Here is an 18,653-nt window from a genome sequence, read left to right on the forward strand (position 1 = left end):
CTCTCTCTCTCTTCTTTTTTTAAACAACACTATCTAACAACTAACTAACTAACTACACTAAGGAAAATAACAAACGGGCTATATACAAAGGCAAAAAAGCAATCCAAGATTACTTTACCGACCGGGGACATGAAAGGAGATCCTCTCAGCGCAGCGGTCAGAAAGGAACTGGCAGGATCCATGCACTGGTGCCGGTGAGCATGCGCACTGGGACGCCTGCGCATGCCCGTTGGTGCCGAGCGTGAAAAAATCCTGGGCTTTTTAGGTACCGATTTGGGGATCGGCGCAGGTGCTCTATCCCATGAGTGTGAAGCACAGAGACCACGAAGAAGATCTGAAACTTTCTTACCATGGATATGCTCCTTTAGCCCAAGGGGACAGAGGCTCGATGCAAGGGCTGATGCAGGACTGTTATCCACCATCATGGTTTTGGATCTTCGCTTACATTCAAATACAACCAGATCTTTGCATTGCTTATGACAGTTCATTCCACAATCTGCAAATAAAAACAGAGGAGGGGTTCATTGACTTGATGTCAGAAACCAATGGATCTATTCTCTGATTTCCCATCTTATGAAGCATATTATAGAATCTTCGTATGTAACTAAATTGTAACCAACACTCTCTACTATCCTTTTTGCTGAATAACTTATTGTGCTAATATAAAGTAAAAAAAAGATAATATTCATATATCATGTTTCCAGGTACCTCCAAAATAAGTACCAAGTTATCCAGCAAGATACTCAGAATCCAGTTCTATACTGAGATTACAGCAAGTGCTGAACACGTTGAAGTGAATATTAAAGGAAAGTTTTCAGGATTACAGCCATATATATTCTACTATCCAGTTAATAATGGTAAATAAATGGAGCACAAGTTCTTTATCCCCCTTCTGATGCAGCTCAAAATCCTCCCCTAAAGGGACCCCCAGCAACAGCATAAAGGCTAAAGTCAGAGGTCTGCTGTGGATGGGGAGAACTGTGCCATCATTCCACCTGCAGAAATCTTCTGTCAGTTCCAACCCTAAGTCTTCTGGGGGGGGGGGAGAGAGACAGTGTGTTTTGTTGGGCTGTTATGGGTGCAGCTGGGTTCCCCTCTTCTTTTTCACTGTACTCATGCCCTCATGAGCCAGCCTTTCTAGTAGGAAAGCAATGTTAACTATTTAGATGAGAAATAACAAGCCAGTGAAGAGGATTAGACTGAGAGTGTGTGTCCAGACCAAGTTCACACAGCACATTTCCTCTGCAGACTGGGGATTCTGAACTTAGACTTTCCAGATTATAGGCTGATACTGACCACTATACATGGCTGCCTCTCTGTTCTTGCACTGCCACAAAGGAGTTGTAGTAATTTCTCTGGGGAAGACTATAGTTTAGTGGACAAATGAATAGCCCTCACTCTGTGACATGATGCCTTCACAATGTTCTTGACCAGCACAAAAAGCAGTGCTCACTGTGATCATGTTGTTAAGCTCTTTGCAAACAAAATCTCTCACATCTGTTCTGACTTGAACTGTACATTAACAGTGACAGGAAAGGATGGTCCCAGGGGTTCTATTTTGTTCAAGTGTGTGGGATACCTTTCACTTTATTCATTCTGAGGATGTGGCCAGGGTTCTTGGAATCTACCACCTGCTTGTACTAGCCTTGCCCCTCTTGGCTGCTTAAATCCGCCAGGAACACTGGGTCTAGTAAACAGTAAATTCTTGAGCACGGTGACTGAATAAGTGGCAGCAGGCTAACCTCAGGGATCCCTGAATGAAGTGGATTGTTTGGATCCATTCCACCTGGTTTCAGGCCTGGTTATGGGAATGACATTGCCATGAGTCTGTACAGAATGGGAGGGATATAAATATAACATAAATAAAATAAAATAAAATAAAATATTGCCAGACAGTTGCAGTGAAACCCTGTTAATTCTCCTGGACCCCTAAATGACCTCTTATATCATTGAGCATGGTATCCTTCTAGACACCTATCAAGGTTGGGACTGGGAGGCATGGTTCTACAGTGGCTTTGATCCTGCCTCAGAGTGTGGTGCTCAAGGACTGCTGCTATGCCCCTCTGGCCTATAGGATTCTTCAAGGTTCCACCTTGTCCCACCAAGCTTTTCAATGGGGTTACACTCCCCCCTAAAGGAGCCAATTTGTTGCTTGGTGATGCTGTTGAACCCAAGCCTCCTGTTGGATATACAGGTAGCAGTGGTGGCCTGGGGTCCTTTGTACAAGCCTTGGCTGGTGAGCCATCTGTGGTTCTTCCTGGGGTAGGGTGGGGGAAGATCTTGCCAGAAGGGTACATGCCTTGATAACAACTGCATTAAATTACTGAAATGAACTCTACATGGGACTGCCCTTCAAGTCTGTCCAGAAGCTACAGTTGGCAAAAAATGCTGCAGCCCGAATGCTGACTGGAGTGGGGCATTGAGACCACATCATTCCATTCTGCATTGCCTCCCAGTTTGCTTCTAGGCCCCAATTCAAGATGGTGGTAATGACCTTTAAAGCCCTATATGACTTGCAGCCAGCATAACTTAATCTCCTTCTCCTATAAAAACCTACCTGTCCAGTCATCTTCAGAGGCCCTGCTTCAGGTGCTTCTTCCATCTCAGTCTAGACAGATGGCACTCTAGAAAGGGCCTCCTATTTGGCACCTATACTTTGGAAATTCCCCGACCCCAAGATAAATCTGGCTCTTTCTATTGTTGTCTTCTGTGAATAGGTGAAGACTTTTTTGTTTTATTTGGCATACTCACAACAATTGCTACTGGCTCTCCTCCCTGATTTTGGTGTTATGTGGGTTTATAAGTTTTTCTTCAATTATTTTATATCTATTTTACATGTTTTTAACATTGAAATCTTTTTATGCTCACTGCCTTGGGGATCCTATTTTGGGGCAAAGGCAACACATAAATGTTTTAAATCAATCAAACAGAATGTCACTTACCTTTACATCTATATCCTTGCTTAATAACTCCCCAAAGCTGAAATTGAATTAGAAGGAAGAGAAATATTACAATTCTACATACAACATCAAGCTATAGTCATACATTACAATTCTACATACAACATCAAGCTATAGTCATACAATTCTACATACAACATCAAGTCCTAGTCATACTTTCATACTGAAATCTGAAGGGTATCCGTTCTGACAACTTGTATTTACTTGTTATGCTACTTTCATATTAATACAATACATGAAGTGTTTACTGCCCCACAGCCCATACTCCAATTCACCAAAGTCATCTGAACTGGATAACCACCTATCGTATGTTCTAAAACTTGCTGTTTTCCTTTACTCCTTGTCAAAAAGCAGAATTTTTCTTACTGGACAGATGAATTCTCAAAACAAGAAGATCTATGAGGAAGATAAGAAATAACAGCCACGCACAATATCATCTTCAAAACTAACAAGATCTAGGTCATGATTATAATCTAGTCTCAACCTGATACTTCTTTGTCCTAGAAAATTACCGGCAAATTTGGCAGATTTTGGCGAACTAAGACTATTTTAAAAACTGATAAATTCAGAGAACCTGTTTTGATTTGCAAGTGTCATTAAAACAGGCCTGTAGAGGCAATGGCACCTCTTAGGAGGAGATGATGGCACTTCTTGTCAGGCTGAGGAGTCCTCAAGGACCTTGCTTCTTGCAAGCTAAAGTTGGCACAGCAACCATAGATTACAGCAATATACCATAGGATTTGAAGGACGCACTGAAATCTGAAGGGTATCCGTTCTGACAACTTGTATTTACTTGTTATGCTACTTTCATATTAATACAATACATGAAGTGTTTACTGCCCCACAGGTTCTCCAATTGATTGTAGCAAGCCTTAAAATTAAAACAGGAATAGCAATAACTCACTGGAAATTATTTAACTCTCACACTCAAAATGTGTATATCCTAATAACTTTTATACAAACAACAATTAAAGCACACCATTATACAATACAGCCTTTGCCTTGAACGCAGTGACTAGTCCTTTAACAAAATCTAGGTTCTACTAGTCCTTTAACAAAATCCAGGTTCTCGTATCCTCAGGAAATAATTCAGAAAATGTTCCTCTGGGCTAAATGCCTCCACAGTATTCTGCTGTTGAACCCTTCAAGATCCAATAATTGTTAAAGGAGTCCAAAATATCCAGAAGAGAGAATATGAGACCACTTTCCTAAGACTTTTCCACAGTTTTGATCCTTCTTCAGAAACAGAAACTATGCATCTATTGCATTGATCCAAACCTGAAAATATATGTGCTGTGGCTCTCTGAAGCAGCTTTAAAGAGAGACCAGGGTGTCAGGGGATTTATTTTGTACCCCCCAGCAACACAAACCCAAAACAACCTGCAGTTATCAGAAGGCTAAAACACTTAATAACAGATAGGCTTTATTAGACTCCAAGTTTCTCCTTTATACAGAAGGCTCAAAATACATGGATAGAAAAGCAAAACAGTTAGATAAACTTAGTACTTTGTGGGGATGGAAAAAGTGAAATTGTAACAGGTGATAAAGAGAGGGCAGAACTGCTCAATTCCTACTTTTCCTGTCTTTTCTTGTAAGGGAAAAGGTGTTCAACATAGCAAATACAGAACACATGATAAGGGAAGGGAATTGCAGCCTTGGATCAGCATAGGGGTAGCACATAAACACCTAGTTTCTTTAATGAAATTAAATCCTCAGGGTCGAATGAACTGCATCCAATGGTACTAAAAGAACTTGTGGATGTAATTTCGGAGCCTCTGTCCATTATTTTTGAGAATACTTGGAGAACAGGTAAGGTGCTGGAAGACTGGAGGCAGGCAAGTGTCCTCATCTTCAAGAAGGGGGAAAAGGAGGATCCAGGTAACTGATGACCTGTTAGCGTGACATCTATACCTGGAAAAGTTTTAGAACAAATCAGCAGTCTGTTCTTGAACATTTAGAAAGGACGGCTATGATTACTAAAAGCCAGAAGAGGTTTCTCAAGAACAAGTAATGTCAGACTAACCTTACCTCTTTTTTTGAGAAAGTGACTCCCTTGCTGGATCAGGGGAGTGCTGTAGAAATAATTTATCTTGATTTTAGTAAGTTTTTTTTATAAGGTTCCACATATTGCTTTTAGGTAGGAAAAATCAATGAGTAATTATAGGATGGGGGAGACTTGTCTTGGCAATAGTATGTGCAAAGAGAATCTACACTGAACACGAGTCAGCAGTGTGATATGGTAGCTAAAAAGGCAAATATGATTCTTGGGCTGTAACAACAGAAGTGTAGTGATATTACTTTGCACTGGTTAGACCTCACATAGAGTATTGTGTTCAGTTTTGGGCACCACAATTTAAGAAGGATCAAGATAGGATCTAGATAGGATCTAGATCCCCCGGAGGAAGTTTCAGGTTGGCAGCCTTCAGTCAGCCGAAGTTAAAGCTGCCTTCCAGGCAAAACTCCAGACAAGAATTGAGGACCCCAGTTGCCTCACAGATCCTTCTCCTCACAGATCCTTCTCCAGAAGCACTCTGGGAACACCTAAAAACTACCATCCTGTTGACCTCTGAAGAAATCCTCGGGTTCTCCACAAGGAAGAACAAGGACTGGTTTGACGAGAACCATTAAGAGATCCAAGAATTACTGGCGAAAAAGAGATCTGCCTACCAAGCACATCTTGCTCAGCCCTCCTGTCCCGGGAAAAAAGCAACCTTTCGCGCTGTATGTAGCAACCTCCAGCGCAAGCCATTCAGAACGAGGGGTGCACCAAGCTTGCAGAGAGAACCCAGCGGTGTGCAGACACTGGTGATTTAAGAGGGTTCTACGAAGCCCTGAAGGCAGTATATGGTCCATCATATCAGGCTCAGAATCCCTTGTGTAGTGCAGATGGCCAAGTGCTCCTCACAGACAAGGCATCCATACTGAACCGGTGGTCGGAGTATTTTCAGGATCTCTTCAGTGCCCATCGCGTAGTTCAAGATTCAGCAATCCACCTCACCCCACTTCAACCAGTGAAAACAGAGTTGGATGTGATCCCCACCCTAGAAGAGACTGTTAAAGCCATCAAGCAACTGAAAAGTGGCAAGGCAGCGGGAGTTGATGGAATTCCACCATAGATCTGGAAGCATGGGGGCAAAGTACTACATAGTACACTTCACAAAGTACTTGTCACCTGCTGGGAACAAGGCAAACTACCACGGGACTTTCGCAATGCAATCATCATTACTCTACATAAGAACAAAGGGGAAAAGTCAGACTGCTCCAACTACCGGGGGATAACCCTGCTCTCCATCGCAGGCAAAATCCTTGCTAGAATACTCCTGAACAGACTGGTGCCCACCATTGCAGAAGAACTCCTCCCAGAGAGCTAGTGTGGCTTCAGAGCTAACAGGAGTACCACCGACATGGTATTTGTTCTCAGGCAGCTCCAAGAGAAATGCAGGGAACAGAACAAGGGTCTATATGTGACTTTTGTTGACCTTACCAAAGCTTTTGATACCGTTAGCAGGAACGGCCTGTGGCAAATCTTGGAACATTTAGGATGTCCCCCAAGGTTCCTCAGTATGGTCATCCAGCTACATGAAGACCAGCGAGGCCATGTCAGACACTGCAACGATCTCTCTGAGCCCTTCCCAATTGGCACAGATGTAAAGCAAGGCTGTGTTCTCGCGCCAACTCTCTTTACGATCTTTTTTAGCATGATGCTTCAAAGAGCCGCAGTAGATTTAGATGATGACGATGGTGTCTACATCCGCTATCGCACCGATGGCAGCCTGTTCAACCTGAGGCGACTAAAGGCCCACTCCAAGACAATGGAAAAACTTATCCGAGAGCTACTGTTTGCTGATGATGCTGCACTTGTCTCCCACTCGGTATCAGCTCTGCAGCATATGACGTCCTGCTTTGCAGAGGCTGCCAAGCTATTCGGCCTAGAAGTTAGTCTGAAGAAGACAGAAGTTCTCCACTAGCCTGCACCCCAGGAAGATTATCACCCTCCTTGTATTACTGTGAGTGAATCAGTTTTGAAGACAGTCCAGCAGTTCAGCTACCTGGGGTGCATCATCTCCTCAGACACCAAGATCAACAAGGAGATTGACAATAGGCTGGCAAAGGCAAACCATGCATTTGGCCGACTGCATAAAAGAGTGTGGAGCAACAAGCATCTGAAAAAAGGCACAAAGATCAATGTTTACAAAGTGGTTGTGATGACAACCCTCATCTACGGCTCCGAATCATGGGTTTTATACCGTCATCACCTGCGACTCCTTGAGCGCTTTCATCAGCGCTGCCTTCGCATCATCCTCAACATCCACTGGAGTGACTTTGTGACCAACACTGAAGTCCTCAAGCGGGCAGAGGTTACAAGCATCGAGACATTGCTGTTGAAGACGCAGCTGCGCTGGGCAGGGCATATTTCCAGGATGGAAAACCACCACCTTCCCAAGATTGCTCTCTATGGCGAACTTTCCACCGGCCATCGAAATAGAGGGGCACCAAAGAAGAGGTACAAGGACTCCTTGAAGAAATCCCTTGGTACCTGTTGCATTAACCATCACCAGTGGTCTGACCTAGCTTCAGATCGCAAAGCATGGAGGCACACCATCCACCAGGCTGTCTCTTCCTTTGAGAACGCACACATAGCTGGTCTTGAGGACAAAAGGAGATTGAGGAAGAATCGTACTGCTACAGCACCAACCCCAAATCAGACTTTTCCCTGCAGCCACTGTGGCCGGATCTGCCTGTCCCGCATTGGTCTTGTCAGCCACCAGCAAGCCTGCAACAGACGTGGACTACTGCACCCTTCTTAAATCTTCGTTCGCGAAGTCAAGCCAAAAGAGAGATAAGCTGGAACATTTCCAGAGGAGGACAACAAAGACAGTGAGGGATCTGCAGACCAAGTCCTATAAGGAAAGGCTGGGTATGTTTAACCTGAAGAGATGATTGAGAGGTGATATTATAACTATCTGTAAGTACTTGAAGGGCTGTAATATATAGAGGATGGCACAGATTTGTTTTCTGTTGTCTCAGAAAGTCAGACAAGAACCAAGAGGTTGAAATTAAATCAAAAGATTTTTTGACTAAACATTAGGAAGAACTTCCTAACAGTGAGAGTGGTTCCTCAGTGGAACAGGCTTGGAAGGTGGTGAGCTCTTCTTCTTTGGAGGCTTTTAAATTGGGGCTAAATGGCCATCCAACAACAATGCTGATTCTGTGAACTTAGGCAGATCATGACAAGGAAGACAGGAAAGGTTGCATAAGTGTTTAATTCTTGTGGCCCTTTCTTAAACACTCAGGAAAATGCTGTTCACCACTTTGGGGTTAGGCAGCAATTTGTCTCCAGGCCAGTTTTGCCAGGGATCTTGAAGGGTTTGGGGTTTTTTTTGACATCTTCTGGGTGTTGAGCAGGTGTCACTGGGTATATGTGTGGGGGAGGTATTTGTGAAGTTCCTGCATTGTGCATGGGATTAGACTAGATGACCCTGGAGATACCTTCCAAATCTATGATTCTATAACCATTGGTATAAATAATAATGATGATGATATTGATAATGATAATAACTAACAAAATAAATTTATATATGAAAACACACACACATATACCCAGAAGAACTAGATTATCACATCCATTTTCATTGTGCACTTAATTTTACATGCACTTTGGTTGTAGAATTATAGAAACTGGCATAGCCATACTCTTGGTATCATGGGTAAGTGTTTACATACAAATATGCCTCCTAAGCATGCAGGAACACTGTTAAAAGCAAAAACAGTGTGGCTGCCTCTTCTGTTAAATTTACTAAAATGTTCGCTAAGGGAGTGCCCCCTGAAAAATCTTCATGTGTTGTTAATACAGCATGCTGTGCAAACGTATCATGGGTCCCTGCTAGTGCAGGCTGCTGCGATCCTCCTTCAGGGTTTTGCTCTCCCAACGTGGCTGCTTTAGCAAACCCATCTTTGACTAACTCAGCTGTTCTTCAGGGAACTGCTCAAACACTGGGACACCTCCCTGAGTGCTTTGATCAAATGGATGGCCAACCTTCATCTTCAGCACCCTGATTTGAAGCCACTCCTAGGAAAAGGAGTATGAGGTCTCAATCCTCCGTGGATTCTGTGTCATCTAGTGAGTTCAGGGAAGACACATCACTGAGCCAGCCACCACACAAGAGAAAATGCACCAGATGGCATAAGATTTTAATTGATATTGTATTTATTGTTTTAACCAGTGTTGTTACTCGCCCTGAGCCCTGATGAGCAGGGAAGGGAGGGCGAGAAATCAAATCAAATCAATAACTAACGTCTCTAAGGACAAGAGAATGGGAGGCCTCCAACAGTGACTCAAAGTCTGGTGAGTCATCCTCTGACGAGGACTCTGCATATGTGTCGGGGAACTACTGGGTTAAGGTTGCACATATTTCTAGCTTACCAGCTTGGGTGCAGAGGCGCAGGGGCATGGAGGCTTGCCTGGGCACTGTCTAGGGTTCTGAGCAGCCAGATGCTACCACAGCTTTTACAGACTTCAGTGATTTTGAATAACACCACTTTAACACTATGCATCCCTACACATTAAGACAAGTGGTGTGAGACCCCGGCTCTTGCATGACAATGGAGGAGGCAGGGTCATATTTAGATGTTATGTCCTGAGCTAAGAAGATATATTTGCCCATGATCAAAGAAAACCTTTATTTATTTAAAATGTTAAAATATTTTAATGTCCACCTTTCTTTTGATTATCTCAGGACCTTGTATCTACTCTTACAAAAGTCCTTGTATCTCTAGTCAAGTAAGCCTACCATATTTGCTTTTCATCGTATCAGCATAACAGCCCTCCAAGCAGCCTTCCTCCAGCTTAAGAAGCCTCTTAATATGGAGGAAGGCTCCAAACTTGAGCCCAAAGTAAAAAGTGGGTATAAATATTTTAATTAATAAATAAACATTGCTCATTGAGTCCAGCCTGATCAATACCACACCACTTGTCCCAGCCCTGCACTGCACAACTGTGTAAGGAGTAGCTGCCATTAAGACTTGATGTTATCATCATCTTATCAGTTTCCTTAGCCTGTATGTTTTTGCAGGTCCTTGGCCCTGTCTGCTAGAGGCAATGAGCTTGTTTTGATTGCATTCATCTGTGTTTTTTTGCTGTCAGGATAACCATCCTTGGGAGTTTCCCTAATTTGTTTCAATCTGCTGATGCCAATTAGCTAAGCACAGGTCTCAGATTCAAGAGGAGCTCACAGGAACACAACTCCTGAATCTTTCTGAGGGTTCCCCCTCCTCCTCCCCACCTACCTTGTCCATTGAATAGTAGGTGCAGCTGCATAACAATCCTTGGATTAGGAGAACAGGCAGCCAGCCAACCACCAAGGGCTTTGCCACACCCCCAGCAGCCCTCAATAACCCCTGGAAAAGCCCAAGCCACCCTTTCTCCACTTCTTATGCGATTTTGGGTGGCTGCTGGCTTGCTGGCCTTTTGCCCCAGACAAGGATCTCTAGCTAGCCCAAGCAAGCCTTGCTCGCCTGGAGCTCTCCTTTTTTGCATTGGGTTGCTTTTGGCTGGAGGGGGGGCATATGCTAATGAGCTCCACCACCTATTTTTCTTTAAAACGATCCCTGGCTAAGCATGTCCCGATTGGCTGATCAGCTCATGGGCTCAGGCAAGGACATTTGAAAACATGCTTCACTCAGGGAGTGGGAAACCAGCTATTCCATCAACAGCTGAGAAGGGGCTGTGCCATCAATCCTCCCACAACATGGACTGCCTGGCATGGGATGGACTTTCTCTTTCAATCCTGCATACGAGAACTGTGTGGTGGACCTGCATCTGATGAGCAAGAATCTTTCTTCTACTTACCTTTGTGCGTGCCCTAAGAATGCTTCCAGCACAGAATATAATCTTTGCAACCGGAGTAATTTACTAAACTGGAAATTTCCTATCTTGTGGTGTCCAGAGTTACTGAGAACTTGCAGAAAACCTCAGAGCAGAACCTAGGAGGCTAAAAGTCTCTGGTAACAAGTTTAGAACCCTCAGATGGCTGTGGTTCAGAGCCTGGGAGCAGGAGTGGTAAGGTCTGGATCCTTTGAAGCTAATGAGCTCCTTTGAGACTAATCAGCACCACCTATTTTTCTTTAAAATGACCCCTGGCTAAGCATGTCCTGATTGGCTGATCAGCTCATGGGCCAGGTAGCTGTGGTTAAGCACCTGGTAGCAGGGGTAGGGCTCCCTATGACCATACATAATGTTAGTGGTGTGATTATATCTGAGGATGTATTGTGCAGCATCAGTAGTACTCCATGATAAGGTTTTTTGGCAAAGTTTTTTTTTTATCCTGCTGGATAAGATAGGATGAGTCATACACAAGAACAGCCCATGACTGTGACCATCACAGAAATTGGAGATTGGACTGAGAAAATGTTGCTTCGGGTATATCAAGCAAGTAACTCACAATGAGTGGTTTTACAAGGAAGAGAAAGAGGAAATAAGGAGAGAGGAAACTGTAGTGTGGTATTAATTAAAATATTTATATCCACTTTTCCCTTTGGGTTCAAGTTTGGAGCCTGTAAAAAACTGAGAAGTCCCCTGCAAATTCTTATGAATCCCCAGCTTACTTATTACTTATAATAATAACCATCATAGATAGTATTTCACAATTTATTTTTAAAAAATTCACCCCTCTATCCACCACACACATGACAAAAGAAATAATAAAACCCAAACTTACAAATCCAGCACAGTTATCACAGAATGTGGGCTTTAGGTAAGTGGTCTCTTGGAAGTTGTGGGAAAAGCCAAGGCCTAATTTAGAGTAAATTGAGCTGGCTCTCATAAAGTAAGCTGTTATTTCATCCCTGCTAATGAGCCCTTCCCTGAAAACAAACAAGAAAGAAAAAAGTCAGAATGGAAGCTTAATCTTTCTAGAACAAGGAAGAGTTAATTTTCTCCCCCTCCCCCCATTCCTTCATACCCAAATACCTAACAACCCAACAAGGTAAATGTAACAATTCATTGTCAAAGCAACAAATATATTCAAGCATATAAATAAATGTGTGTGTGCCATACACATACACGGTATGATCCTGTCAGGCAGCTAGTGAGTTCTGCAGCAGCTAATCTAAAATTCAGCAAAACAGCTTAAGGAGCAACCTTCACAACTGATTCTGAACATGCAGTACAATTATCGAAACAAAGAAGAAGCCCAGGGAATAATTCAAACCACTGTTACCTTCAAATTGCTCTTTACAATTTCTATTGGCATGTTAGACAATGAGCAGAACTGAAGGAGGAGGGGAAAGGCACAACAGGAATCCCCTAAATATACAAGAATTCATGTTCTCCTCCTTTAATGTTAACCCTTTGAGACAATGGGTTGAGAGAACAGAAACATCATCTCAAGAGGTTCACATCCCTCTGGGAAAGGGCCCTTCCTCTTCCTGAGTTAGAACCCACTGCCGAGTCAGGCTACCAAGAAGCTTATTATATGTGGGCTCAGACTGAGGAGGAAGCTGGAAATGTGACTCTGTCTCACCCCCTGAAAAATTATAAGCAGACAAACTTTTTTTTTGTTTGGTGACACAGAAATGGGTGACTGTCAATTATCCCTATAAGTAAAGGAGATTACAAGTCCATATACTAGCCCCTTTGATGCCATCTCCAATCTAGTTGGTTTATAAATACTCTACTCTAGCAAAAAAAATCATATTTAATTTTAACCTTAGTCCCAGGATGTGGACTAAAAAAATCCACAAAATTAGCTACCGTACATTCAGGTAGAGGAGGTGCTTCCACATGCCTGACAAAAGCCCCACATTTACAGAAAAACATAAACCCCAACAAACAAAACGGGACATTAAAGTCTGCCAAATCACAGAAGTGATGCCTGCAGACATTGCAACAATTCTGTGCTGCCATTTGGGCGTTACTAGGCAACTCCCTGGTTAGTGTCAGGTGACCAGAGTAGCTGAGAAGGAAGGAAAGCAGCAGGGATTTTTAAAAAAAAAACACTGAAGGAAAATCTGAAGATGTGGGAAGCATAAAAGAGGAGGGAGGAAATGGGAGAGGATGCAAGAGCTGCCAGGAATGGAAAAGGAAACTGAGGATGGGGGGGGGTGCAAAGGAGGAAGACAGGTAGGTGTTTAGGATGAAAGGAAGCAGGGAAAAGCTCCAGAGGACATCATGAAGAGGAAAAGTAGATATAGGCTGATAACAGACAGGCTTTTAAAGCCGCCCAGGGAGTGGGAGGCAGGTGGACCAGAAAAGTACGTCCACATGTGCACATCTGCCCCCCCCCCCGTCCCCGAGTCGCCCCTGATTTGCAGGGAGCCAGATCAAAAAAGCACCACTTTCAAAGGCACCACTTTTTGCTGGGGCACCTCTGAGGCACCTCCCTGGCCTCGGAGGTTATTATACGTGGGCTCAGACTGGGGAGAAGTTGGAAGGCTGGGAAGTGCCTGGAGAATGCCCAGAGAGGCATCCTGTGTGAGCGTTCCAGACGTTCCCTGGGTGCCCACAGCCTGCCCCCTTTCCAAGTGCCATCTGGAAGTTCTGGAGTGCTCTATTTCCCGCTAGCTCTCTTTGAAGCCGCTCCAAATGGGTCATCTGTTATCAGCCACATAGTAGAGAAGGGAACCAGCAGGGAAGAAATGTGACCCCCCCACACACACACACAAGTCTTCAAAAGTCTCCCTCTTATAGTTATTAGAATCTTGACCCTGCAAACAGTACATCCACTGTGGGGGAATGTTCATTTGCTAGTCAACAGCATTACAGCAAGCACCTGAGGGCAAGACAAAGCAACCATGTTATCAAGAGAGAAGTCATCTCAAAGGAATTTTCCAGTCAGTTCCAGCTACAATTCACTGTTCCATTATTCTCTGCAGGTGTTAGTGACACCAACACACTGGTGGTTATGTGTCAAGGACATCCACTTAGCTGTAATTAGGTCACAGAGTTCAACTGGGAATCTGGAATCAAGGCGGGTCAGCAGTGCTGTTATTGGATCTGTCAGCTGCTTTTGACACAGTCAATCACCAGCTGCTGTTGCACCGCCTTGCCAATGTTCCGGGCCTATGATTGAGGCAGCGGGCATCCTGTTATTCCATCATTTGGTCTCCCTTGTGGTGACACCATGCTTTATTACAGTGCTATCCTATTGTTATTACCATCGTTTAAGGTGGGCCTACAACTGGTTATTGATATGCTGTGCCCTGTCCGCTGGTGGTGCATTTTTTTTATTGTTTTTACTGTTAATTTTAATTTGGTGTTTTAACTTTGATATGTAGGTTTTTATTGTTATTTTTATATGTTGTGATCTGCCTTGGGCCCGTTTATGGGAAAAGGCGGAATATAAGCCTATTAAATAAATAAAAATAAAACATGGGGATTCAGGGGTTTGTCCTTCAATGGCTTACCTCTTTTCACCAAAGTCGAGGACAAAGGGTGGCCATAGGGGAGCAATCGTCCCGGAGACACCCACTTGTGTGTGGCGTGCTTCAGGGGGCGGTTCTCTCCTCGATGTTATTTAACATCTACATGCACCCCCTTGCTCAGATTGTCCAGAGTTACAGGCTGGGATGTCATCAGTATGCGGATGACACCCAGCTCTATCTATTGATTGATGGGGGGCCGGGCTGGCAACGTCTCGGAAAATCTGTATCTGGCTTTGCAAGCCGTAGTGAAATGGCTCAGACAGAGATGGAGGTTCTATGTCTAAGCCGAGGCAGCCTGGGAAGAAAGATCCCTTTACTGACCTTTGATGGGCGGCTTTAGCACCAGCTTCTAAGATCAAGAGCTTATGGGTACTCCTGGAGTCCTCACTGACTATGGAGGCCCAGATAGCAGCCACTGCCAAATCTGCATTTTATCATTTTAGGCAGATAAGGCAGTTGGTTCCATACCTGGAGTGCAGTGACTTAGCCACAGTAATCCACACGACAGTCACCTTGAGAATAGACTACCGTAATGCCCGCTACATGGGGTTGCCCTTGATGTGAACTCAGAAGCTGCAACTGGTGCAGAACACTACAGCCAGGTTCTTATTGCAGCTACCTTTATGGGAGCACATTCAACCTGTGCTGGAGACATTGCACTTATTGCCTGTGGTGTTCCGAGCTTGCTTCAAGGTGCTGGTTATTACCTTTAAAGCCCTATATGGCCTGGGACCTGTTTATCTCCAAGACCACTTTTCTCCACATAAGCCTCAGAGAGCACTACGATCAATCTCACAAAATCTCTTAATGATCCCTGGGCCAAAGGATGCTTGGTTGTCCACCACAAGGGTAAGAGCCTTTTCGGTGGCAGCCCCTACTCTCTGAAATGCTCTCCCTGAAAACATTAGGGCCCTGCGGGACTTGCCATAATTCCGCAGGGCCTGCAAGACAGAACTTTTAACACCTAACAGGTGCTTTTAACACCTAATGGAGATGTCCAGTACTTCACCACCCACAGCATTAATATCTTAACTTGACCCAAGTAGAAATGTAAGGTGCTCAATAACATTCAATAACATCACAGCAAATAGTGCTAATCAAGAATTAATAATAACACCATCCAGGGATTAAAACTGTATATATCTGAGATGTTTTAATAATTTATTGTGATTTTATTGTAACAATTTAATTTTATGTTGTTTTAATTGTTGTTAGCCACCCTGAGCCCATCAGGGGAGGGCAGGCTACAAATATAATAAAAAATAAAAAAATATTTACCCACTGGCAGAAGACAGTGACAGAAGTGAACAGACAAATATCCCTGAAGAGATAATTACATAGTTTTGGTGCCATGGCTGAGAAGGACCTCTCTCAGGTTACAACCCACCTAATTGGAGAAGGCAGGGGCACTCAAAACAGGGCTTTTCAAAATGATGTTAGCAGTAAGGTAGGTTTGTAAGGAAGTACACAGTCCTTCAGCTATACTGTTCACAAGCTTTATAGGTCAATACCAGAACCTTAAATTGGGTCCAGAAACGAAATGGGAACTTGTGTAGATACATCAGACTGGAGCAATGTGGGACTTATGACCCACTCCAGTCAACATCCTGGCTACAGTATTCAGTACCATTTGAAATTTCTGAGCTGTTTTCAAGGGTAGCCATAGATAAGTATGGGCATGAACCCAAAAATCCAGTTCGGTTCAGGAGTGTCTGTGTGAAATTGGGGATTTCCAGGGGCTCGAGAATGGTGAGCTGAACTGCTTCTCTGTAGGGGAGCAGACTGGAACTTCTGTTCGGGGTAGAAAAAGGCAATCCAATGCCTACTGCCTACTTTTCTCAGTCAGAGATTAGTCCAAGACATGCTCGGAAAATTCTGAGGAGATTTACTTTGGCCTAAAGGGAGTCCCGGGGGAGGGGCTCCTTTGAGGCTTTGAAGGGTATCCGGAGACGAGTTGCATTCCAGCGTCTACAGAAGTTTACAGAGTCATTCAATTGACTTAAGCTCATCAAGATCCAAACCTTCTTTGATTCTACTGAACATCTAAATTTATGCAAGACCGGAGCCGTTTTGGATAACCACAGCAAAAGGTACAGATCGTTATCTTTCATTCCAGGACTAATAAGAACTGTAAAAATTAAAATTTAAAAGGTGGAAGATTGAATATAGAAGCTATTGATAAAGAAGGGGTGAAGTTGGGACTGTAAAATACTAAAAGACAGTGTCAAAAAGAGAAAAGAAAATAATTGTTTTGAATACTTGCGGTTGCGGTTGGAAAGCCCCATTGTCATAGAGCTGCAGTTTTAACAGACGACACAGGAAGTACGTCACAAGCATCGTGAGATCTCTCTACCAGCGAGAATGGGATTTGGTGGCAAGAAAAGCAGGAAGTATTCAGTGAAGAAGGGAAAATTGGGAGTCAGCCAGCCTACTCTAGGACTGAGAAATCATAGAAAAACTTTGGTGGCCATTACAAGAAGGTCAAAATTTAAAAGTTATTTAAAAGGATTTGAGACATCGAAAATTAGTGGAACCGGTGAATTTGAGCATTGTAAGGTAAATACTATTGGACATTATTGTTAAAACTACTTTGGAAGACTCCAGAAAAAAGTGGAAAAAAGTTTAAAAAGGGACATAAAAGTTGCCACTGCCATTTTGGAAAAAATATAAACTTTAAAAATTTCTATCTGAGCTTAGGAGGCTCCAGGGACAGCGATTTTGGGCTTATTGAAAAAAGCAAAATTTATTCTTTAAAACCCGATAGTTGGATTTTAATTTGGTGAGGTCAACTTTTTCAGCATTTTTACACGTCAGACCATAAGCCAATTACATACTAGGGCTTCTTCACTGGAGAAGATGCAGGCGCAATTGGATGCAATGGAAGCAAGGATGATGAAAGGGATGAAAGAGCTAATAACTGCCTCCAAAAAGGAAATTAGAAAGGACATTGAAGATTTGAAAAAAGATATAGAGGATCTCAGAAATGAAACTGTGGTAACATCTAAGAAAGTGCAAGAAGTGGAGGGGAGAGTGAAAGCACATTATTCCACCTTAAAAAAATACAAGAAAAAGTGGTAATACATGACTGCAAACTGATGGAAACTCAGATACGTCTGAGAGGAGTACCTGAAGACGAACAAACTGACTTAAAGAAATATATAATAAAAATTATTGCGGAATTCATGGAGGAAGATCTAGAAGGTACTAGGAACATGTATGACTATGTGTTAACTCATTCTATGCCAAAAAAATAATCTACCAAGAGATGTGGTTATAAAATTTATGACAAAAGAAATGGTGGGAAAGATCATAAATAAAAATTTTGGGAAAACACTGACAGTTGCAGGCAGCAGAGTAAGCATCACGAAGGAGCTGCCAAGACAACTGACAGAAAGACATTACAAGAAACTGACAGAAAAATTACGAGATAATGAAATAAGGTATAGGTGGATACTACCAGAAGGTGTGAGTTTTGAACTTCAAGGGAAAAGGATCACAATCACAAATGCACAAGAACTGCATAGTTTTTATGAAGAACATAAAGAATTTGAACCATGATGGATTACAAATTATTATCTTGGAATGTAAATGGACTAAATTCACCACAAAAAAGAAAGGCAACGTTTCATTGGATTAAAAAGCAAAATTGTAACATAATTTGTTTACAAGAAGTACACATTAAACAAAAGGATTATACATTTTTATGAAATAAACAATTGGGGCTTGAATTTTTTTCACTGGCTGAGCAGAAGAAAAGAGGAGTGATTTTTTATATTAAACAAGAATTGGACCCAAAATTGATTTTTAAGGACAATGATGGGAGATATGTAGCAGTGGAAATAATAATAAATGGGAAAAAAACGTTGCTATTGGGATTGTATGCACCAAATGGAGCAAAAGATATATATTTTTAAAGACATTATACAACAATTGGATAATGTGACATATGAATAAATTATGATAATTTAATGGAACAATTAAGAATGCATTGGATAGATCTGGGGGAAAAAAATAATAAAGAAGGGAAATTTCCAAAGTCCTTTTTTGAATTAGTTGAACAAGAAAATCTGGAAGATATATGGAGGAAGTTCAACCCTGAAGTGCGGGACTATACCTTTTCAAGAATTGACATGTGGGGTACAAAAGACTTAGGTCTTATTACAAAGAAAATAGAGATCTTACCTAAAGTAGGAGCAGATCATAATACATTATTGAGGTCAACTAAGTCAATCAAAAAGGTGAGAAGATGGAGGTTAAATGAAGATTTACTAC

At 42.6% G+C, this 18,653-nt stretch overlaps 1 protein-coding gene across 2 annotated transcripts in view; it reads right to left on the reverse strand.

Moving 5' to 3' along the window:
• RASGRP1 (RAS guanyl releasing protein 1) overlaps positions 1–18,653 on the reverse strand; it is a 102,745-nt gene that overhangs the window by 16,281 nt on the left and 67,811 nt on the right. For both annotated transcript variants that reach the window (XM_060261292.1, XM_060261293.1), the window contains 3 exons: positions 11,678–11,822; positions 2,943–2,979; positions 350–496 (listed from right to left, as the gene is read on the reverse strand). In XM_060261292.1, the coding sequence (XP_060117275.1) occupies positions 350–496; positions 2,943–2,979; positions 11,678–11,822 (329 nt within the window). The remainder of the gene's footprint in view (positions 1–349; positions 497–2,942; positions 2,980–11,677; positions 11,823–18,653) is intronic.

The sequence above is a fragment of the Heteronotia binoei genome, chromosome 21, assembly GCF_032191835.1.
Source record: "Heteronotia binoei isolate CCM8104 ecotype False Entrance Well chromosome 21, APGP_CSIRO_Hbin_v1, whole genome shotgun sequence".
In the NCBI taxonomy this organism is placed as follows: Eukaryota; Metazoa; Chordata; class Lepidosauria; order Squamata; family Gekkonidae; genus Heteronotia; species Heteronotia binoei.